The sequence below is a fragment of the Oryzias latipes genome, chromosome 18, assembly GCF_053564925.1.
Source record: "Oryzias latipes strain Hd-rR chromosome 18, Olatipes_Hd-rR_3.1".
NCBI lineage: Eukaryota > Metazoa > Chordata > Actinopteri > Beloniformes > Adrianichthyidae > Oryzias > Oryzias latipes.
In genome coordinates, this window is record NC_136254.1 from 34,421,864 (window position 1) to 34,430,430 (window position 8,567).

The 8,567-nt window shown below is 47.4% G+C and overlaps 1 protein-coding gene across 1 annotated transcript; it reads left to right on the forward strand.

Moving 5' to 3' along the window:
* The first annotated feature begins 103 nt into the window (after nucleotides 1-103).
* LOC110017067 (ladderlectin-like) lies at nucleotides 104-7,660 on the forward strand. Its single transcript, XM_023948887.2, has 6 exons — nucleotides 104-422; nucleotides 490-522; nucleotides 6,629-6,738; nucleotides 6,818-6,952; nucleotides 7,030-7,141; nucleotides 7,310-7,660. Exons 1-6 carry the CDS (start codon nucleotides 353-355, stop codon nucleotides 7,405-7,407), a joined length of 558 nt encoding a protein of 185 aa, XP_023804655.1. The 5' UTR covers nucleotides 104-352; the 3' UTR covers nucleotides 7,408-7,660.
* The last annotated feature ends 907 nt before the right edge of the window (nucleotides 7,661-8,567 follow it).

Consider the following 8,567-nt stretch of genomic DNA (forward strand, 5'->3'; position numbering starts at 1 on the left):
AAACTTTACAGACCATTTTCTTCCTTCAGCTATTCAGTTATCTCGGCTGAAAACCTCCTGTTCAGCATCGTCATGGTACCATTTTTGTCAGAGTTTGCTTCAACTGTTTCTTGAAAATGAGGAAACTCACTTTCTACCCGTATGATGCTTCTGTGGTCAGACCTGAGGATGATGAGTCTGAATCAGCCTCTTATCTTCTTCTGTTTGCTTTGTAGTAGTTCCTCAGTCAGTCGACGATGAGGAGATAAGGAGCTGTATAAACCAGCCAGGCTTCCTTCAGAGCTAAGCAGCAGGTTGGACCTAGAGAGACAGAGCCTCTGGGATTGGAACCGACCAACACCTCGACTCCTTGATGATGGCGATGATGAAGTTGGCTGTGCTTGTTCTCGTTTGTGCCGCTGTGGCTCAGACCAGAGCTGATGGTTAGTATTTCTCTTAATGCTGCAAATGTATAAAACAAACTCACTGAAATCTGTTGACTCTTTCCAGCTCCTCAGGCCGCTTCCTCTAAGTCAGCCGAAGGTCAGTGGTGGTTTTTACTAAACCCTTCTAGACACTATAATCCTTATATGGTGAATTATAATACAATCATAACAAAATTCGGTTTTTATTCATTTTTAGGGATACAAATAAGTTTTTTACAAAAAAAAACCTGATATGTTTAAATTCTACAAAGATATATTTACCTGCCAACCTAAATGCACTTACTTAATTTTGTACAGTAAAAAAACATCTATTTAATTTTATGGTCATTTGTAGGTATAATTGAAAATAATTTTAAATATGGTATTTTGCTGTAATAATGGTTCCTCTATCTTTAAAAATTATTTATACATAGTTAGAGACAATGTTTCTGAATGGAGAACCGTGTAATAAAATTAACAGTCATGAACTCAGCATCAGTCATTCCAGGATCTGCTTCCCATCATATCTAAACTGCTATTTCTGAACTGATCATTTTCTCTTTGCTTAATATCGTATTTTTGGTATGTTTGCTATCAAAGCTCTACACCATAGTAACATCCATGCCTGAAGGGGTTAAAGAGTTTTGGAAATATGAGCAGAAGTTAAGGCGTTCTGCAAGTACTGAACTGCAAAATGTTTTTAACATGTCAATAGGATCAAATCAGGAATCAGATCAAAGAAACTAGTTCCTTAGTGATCCCTGCTGTTTTGGAAGCATTTGTGCCAAAAGTGTTATGGTGCCTGTCAGTCTCCTCCCCCTCCCCCTCCTGCTCTGCTCCTGACTCCACCAGCTGGGACCAATTCACGTCGTCACTGCTTCTGCTCTTAAGGAGTTCCAGACCCATCAGTCAACGCCAGTTCGTTGCCCTTTATGGTGACTAAACCTGGTCTTAAGTCTAGCTCATGTTTCTATGTTAAGTCTGGCCTCGTGTTAATCTTGCCTCTCCCTGTCTCAGGATTCCAGTCTCCAAGTGTCCCCAGTGTGGATGTCAGTCCGAGTCCTCCTACAGTCCGGTGGAAACCCCAAGCTCTGCCAAGCTGCGCTCTTACCTCCAGCCACGCCACAAGCCGCTGTTCTCTCCAGCTGCCCTCCAAGCCACACCAACTTTCCTGGAAGAAAAAAATAAATAAATAAAACCCTTTACTTACCGTTCACCCCCTTGTCCTCATTCTGGGTTTCAGCGTCTGGGTCTGTCAATCCTTCAAGTCATGACAGAACGAACTGGCCTAACTCCTGACCCAGCTGACCCAGAAGGACTTCGCCACACAGTTAATCAGCAAGGAATCTTTTTGGAACTGCACTCCAACGCCATTTCTCGGATGTCTAAGATTCAAGAAGACCTACTTTCACAGCTCAATGGTATGATGCAAACATTAATGAATTTACCCGCACAAATGTCTAACTCTGTCGCCACAGCAACACTTCCTACTTCCGGCCAAGCTTCCGCTCCCGTTCCAACCCCGGAAAATTTTCGCCTGCAACCCGAGCCATTCTACGGTGACGTAGAAGCATGCGGCGGATTTCTCTATTCCAATGTCAACTTCTGTTTCAACAAGCTCCCAGGTACTACTATTCTGATCCCAGCAAAATCACCCTAATCGTCAACTCCCTGAGAAATAAAGCCCTGCAGTGGGCCCAAGCTTTTCTGGCGGTCAATCCCATTACTCACCTTCCGTTTGATCGTTTCATAAAGGAGTTCCGTCTGGTGTTCGATCAGCCAAAGAAGCAGGAAGAAGCCACCAGAAAACTCCTCGCTCTCAGACAGCAGAATCGTTCGGTCAGCGACCATATCATCAACTTCAGAATCCTGGCGCTGGAAGCCGGCTGGTCTGATCCGGTACTCCACGGTGTCTTCTATCAGTCCCTCAACGAAAACATAACGGATCACTTATGCACGCAGCCAGAAACCCGTAACTTCGAAGAACTTGTCTCCGCAGCCCTGCGCTCCGACGCCCGCCTTCGGGAGCGTCAGCATGAAAAGCCTCCTCAGGCACATAAGACACCTAAGCCCATATTACCGGCTGCTGATGCTCTTTTCTCCCCTTCCTGTCCTCCAGAAAGATCACACCGCTCTCATGAGGAGCCCATGCAGATCGGCATCTCACGGATCTCCGCCGAGGAACGTAAAAGGCGCCGGGAGGAGGGTGCGTGTTTTTACTGCGGCCAGCAGGGGCATCAGGTACATCAATGTGAGCTGCGTTCAAAACTCCAGAACCCCCCACTAGAAGACAGGCCGCGGGCGGGTACCCCTATCGTCTCTGCTAAGAACTTTCTTTTTCTTCCTGTCAAGTTATGTAATCATGCCAATATTATTGAACTTCAGGCCCTTATTGATTCAGGCGCTGAACAAAGCCTCCTTGACCATAGCATTGTTTCCCGTCTCTCGCTCCCTGTTGAAAAACTCGACTCTCCTGTTAGAGCTGCAGGCTTGGGAGGACAACACCTCTCCCTCATAACTCATCGTACTAAGCCCCTATTACTGATCACCTCTGGTAATCACAGGGAAGATGTTCAGTTTTTCATCACTCACACCCCCCAAAATCCTGTGGTCTTAGGTTTTTCGTGGCTTAGAAAACACAACCCCCAGTTCGACTGGACCAATCATTGTATTATCAACTGGAGTGAGTTTTGCCTCGCCAACTGTCTTCGCTCAGCGGTCCCTACCGTAAATAACTCCCCTAGTGGTCAATCGGAAGACATTGATCTCAGTAATGTTCCAGAGTGTTACCACAACCTCAGTTACGTGTACAGTAAGTCCAAAGCCAGCTCTCTTCCTCCTCATAGACCCTATGACTGCTCCATCCAGTTATTAGATGGTGCTACTTTACCCAAAGGACGGTTGTTTAATCTATCTGGTCCAGAGAAAGTTGCCATGGAAAAATATATCCAAGAGGCACTTTCTTCGGGGCACATCCGTCCCTCCTCTTCTCCCGCTGGGGCTGGGTTTTTTTTCGTGGAGAAAAAGGACAAGTCCCTGAGACCCTGTATCGATTATCGGGAGTTAAACCAAATCACTATTAAAGATAAATACTCTTTACCCCTCCTCAGCTCAGTTTTTGACTCTATCCAAGGCGCCCGTATCTTTTCTAAACTCGATCTCCGCAACGCTTACCATCTCGTACGTATAAAGGAGGGGGATGAATGGAAAACCGCTTTCAAAACTCCGTTAGGACATTATGAGTATCTCGTCATGCCCTTTGGGTTAACTAACGCTCCGGCCGTGTTTCAACGCCTAGTTAATGACGTCCTCAGGGATTTCCTCAATCTTTTCGTCTTTGTCTACCTGGACGACATACTCATCTACTCAAAAGACACCACCCAACATGAAGGTCACGTTAGGTCTGTGCTACAGCGTCTGGCTGAGAACCACCTATTCGTCAAAGCAGAAAAATGCGCTTTTCACACTACCTCCGTTCCATTTTTGGGCTACATATTTGAAGCCGGCAGCATCCGGCCTGACCCGGCCAAGATAGAGGCCGTATCCCAGTGGGAACCTCCTACCACACGCAAAAAGCTCCAGCAATTTTTGGGCTTTGCCAACTTTTATAGGCGTTTCATTAGGAACTATAGCTCGATTGCTGCTCCGCTCACTCAACTCACATCCACTGCCAAGCCATTCTCCTGGAACGCCACCGCCCAATCTGCCTTCGACCACCTTAAAAAGCTATTTGTCTCTGCCCCCATCTTAATTCAGCCCGACCCCGACAGACAGTTTATTGTGGAGGTCGACGCCTCGGACTCTGGGGTTGGGGGGGTACTGTCCCAAAGGGAAGTGGGCACCAACAAACTTAAACCATGCGCCTTCTTTTCCAAGAAGCTTTCCCCGGCTGAAAGGAATTATGATGTGGGTAATCGCGAACTTCTGGCCATTAAACTGGCACTCGAAGAATGGCGTCATTGGCTGGAGGGAGCGGCTCACCCCTTCATTGTGTGGACAGACCACAAAAACCTTGCATATCTCCGTACTGCCAAGAGGCTCAATTCCCGTCAGGCCCGCTGGTGCTTATTTTTTGACCGTTTTAACTTTACCATCACGTACCGTCCTGGGTCTCGCAACACAAAGCCCGATGCCCTGTCACGAAAATTCTGCTCCACTGAATCCACGTCCGTCACCAGCATCCTGCCCCCCACCTGTGTGGTTGGAAACCTTACCTGGGACATAGAGGCCAGAGTCATCCAGGCCCAAGGTGAGGAACCTAATCACCCTGTTCCTCCTGATGGCACTTTATTTGTTCCCAGTTCCCTCAGGTCCGACGTCATCACATGGGCTCACACTTCACGCATCGCCTGCCATGGGGGGGTACATCGAACCATCAGTCTGATCCGTAGACGCTTTTTCTGGCCTACCATAGATAAGGACGTCAGGGAGTATGTGGCCGCATGTTCGATCTGCGCCCGTTCGAAGTCAGCTCACTCACCACCTTCAGGGCTTCTCCATCCTCTACCCACGCCCAGCCGTCCGTGGTCCCACATCGCGGTGGACTTCGTCACCGGTCTCCCTGACTCCCAAGGTCACACTGTCATTTTTACTGTTATCGACCGGTTCTCTAAATTCTGTCATTTCATCCCCCTCCGTCAGCTCCCCACAGCCACAGAAACGGCAGACATTCTGGTTCACCATGTTTTCAGACATCATGGCATTCCATCGGACATCGTCTCTGACCGCGGACCTCAATTCGTCTCCCAGGTGTGGAAGGCCTTCTGTTCTGCCCTGGGAGCCACAGTCAGCCTCTCGTCAGGTTACCACCCTCAGTCTAACGGCCAGGCAGAACGTGCAAATCAGGAACTGGAGGCATCCCTCCATTGCATCGCTGCCGATAACCCCGCTGACTGGTCGAGTTACCTAGTATGGGTCGAGTATGCCCACAATTCACATCCCTCTTCCGCCACAGGAATCTCCCCATTTGAGGCTTCCCTCGGGTTCTTGCCACCACTGTTCCCGTCCAACGAACTCGACCTGGCTGTGCCCTCTGTGCAGGACCACCTCCAGCGCTGTCAGCACGTGTGGCAACAGACCAAGGCAGCGCTCGTCCGCACCAAGGAGAACAACTGCCGGACGGCGAACCGACGCAGGGTGGTGGGACCCGAGTACCGACCAGGCCAAAAGGTATGGCTTTCAGCCAGGAACATTCCCATTCAGGCCACGTCTCGCAAGCTCTCCCCCAGGTACATCGGTCCGTACATCATTGATAAAGTCATTAACCCCTCATGTGTCCGCCTCAAGCTCCCGGCTGCGCTCAAAATTCATCCCTCCTTCCACATCTCACAAATCAAGCCAGTCTCTGACAGCACCTTGTGCCCGCCTTCCGCTTCCCCACCTCCCGCCCGTATCATCGACGGCGCTCCGGCTTACTCGGTTAGTCGCATCCTGGATGTTCGACGGCGGGGTCGCGGCCTTCAGTACCTCGTTGACTGGGAAGGGTACGGTCCCGAGGAGCGCTCCTGGGTCTCCCGCTCCCTCATTTTGGACCCCTGCCTCATCACAGACTTCTACCGCGCCCACCCGGATCGCCGCCCTGGACCGCCTAGAGGCGGTCGTTGAGGGGGGGGTACTGTTATGGTGCCTGTCAGTCTCCTCCCCCTCCCCCTCCTGCTCTGCTCCTGACTCCACCAGCTGGGACCAATTCACGTCGTCACTGCTTCTGCTCTTAAGGAGTTCCAGACCCATCAGTCAACGCCAGTTCGTTGCCCTTTATGGTGACTAAACCTGGTCTTAAGTCTAGCTCATGTTTCTATGTTAAGTCTGGCCTCGTGTTAATCTTGCCTCTCCCTGTCTCAGGATTCCAGTCTCCAAGTGTCCCCAGTGTGGATGTCAGTCCGAGTCCTCCTACAGTCCGGTGGAAACCCCAAGCTCTGCCAAGCTGCGCTCTTACCTCCAGCCACGCCACAAGCCGCTGTTCTCTCCAGCTGCCCTCCAAGCCACACCAACTTTCCTGGAAGAAAAAAATAAATAAATAAAACCCTTTACTTACCGTTCACCCCCTTGTCCTCATTCTGGGTTTCAGCGTCTGGGTCTGTCAATCCTTCAAGTCATGACAAAAAGTCTTTCATCATGTGAAATCTGTATGCAAATTAATTCTGTGATCATTAAGTTATTCAACTTTAATACATCTGATTGATAAATACCATGCTTTCTATAACTTTACAACCCTTCCTTTAAAGATAATGTGGTGTTGGAAAAGAAACGACTACATTGCCGTCCTTTCTGGACTGTAATGCGCGGCCGCCGCTTCCGTTACTTTTCAAGCCCCAAGACTTGGGCTGAAGCTGAGGTAAAATGATGTTATTGATTTGATTAAATCCTCAAAGTGGTTCATTTTTGACTTATCTTTGCTGTAATCTGTCATGTAGAAATTCTGCCAGTCCATTGGGGCCAACCTGGCCTCTGTTAGAAACCGCTTAGAGAACAGCATACTACTGTCGCTGATAAAGCAGAAACAAGGCTGCTACACACCAACTTGGATCGGAGGCTCTGATGCTCAGACGGTATTAACATACTTAACATACTTGGATTTTCTAGGTTTCTTTTAACCATTTATGACCGAATTATTTTTGTTTTGCAGAATGGTGTTTGGTTTTGGAGTGATGGGAGCAAATACCAGTACACCAACTGGTGTCCCAAAGAACCCAACAATGGCCGTGGCCAACAGCACTGCTTGCAAATGAGTTACACAAGTAAATGAGAACTTTCTTATACATCACCTAACTGATGACAGAATCTATATTAATACAGCTCTGCAAGAGTTTGAGCAGGACTAATTGTATGTCAAATACTCAAAAAATTAAATTCATTCATCACAGTAAACCGAAGTTAATGACCATTTTTCATCCCAACCACTACAGAGAAACGATGCTGGGACGATTTGGAGTGCAGGGAACGCAGACCCTTCATCTGTGCCATGAGCAGATGGAGAATTCCACGATGGAGAATTCCAGGGTGAAGACGCCTGTTAAACTTGACGGATTCCTGCTTTTTTTCTCTCTACTTGTTTGGTTTGATCAGTTCCACACCAGTTCTGAAACTCCATCAAGTACTTCAGCTCTGTCGCTTCAGAGACAGAAGCAGCCACTCAAAATGCTGCTGGATGATCTCTGCACTCTTCTGAAACAATCTTAACATTTAAGTCAATCGATCTCTCTTTCCTGGTAGTTTCTTTCTTTTCTTTTTGCAAATTAAAAAGTTGGTGAAGACCAGTTTACTTGTGTTTTGTTCAACGTCAGAATGTATTAATACAACAAAGACGAGTGAAGTCAGCTGACTACAGATACAGCGGTCAAAGTAAACAGAATTGATGTCTATACAGGATGATGCTGTATAAACACTCCTGATCAAAATCTTCAGACAAGATAAGAAATTGCACACTTTTTTTTTTCAACTGCTCGATTCTGACGAGGTTCTAAGTAGAGCTTCAATATGGAAAATGAGAAATGGGAACAAGAAGCCAAACATTTTGAGCAGACAATTCAATCAAAACCATAGTTGAACTGAAATGTTCTGTTCATCAGCTGATCTAAAGACCGTCTTTGTAGATATAAATCATTTAATGCTGTTTGAGAGAAGACTGTGGACGGCAAAAAGGAATACAGCCGTTCTCTCTGAGCTTTGTTTTGTCCTAATGACCTTCAGCCAATCAACGGGTTTTAACATTAGCTCCACCCAACTGGTCTGTAACATTTTTCACTAGACCTAGAACCAACAGGAGACCATAAATGGAATGATTCGTTCGGACTTAATGGAAACACTCAAAACACCACTCAGTGGAAACAAAGACGAAGGGTCCAAACAAAACGCTCAGTAACAATGAGCTCCAACTGACCAATCAGTCTGAATAAAAGTAGGTGGAGCCTGCAGGCCCCAAACGTTTGACAGATTTGAATGGCACGCCACCGTGGTAATAATGGTACACCTGTCCTCTAATCTAAAGAACATTCAGACCAACCTACGATTACGTTGAAGGGACAGAAGTCTCAACGCCTGCAGGAAGCTCAAACTCACCACGTATCAACGGGACTAGACCATCAGCAAAACCACCATGCAGCACCAGAAGTCACATCAATGCTAAGAAATACTCATCATTTATTAGCAACAGCATAACAATGT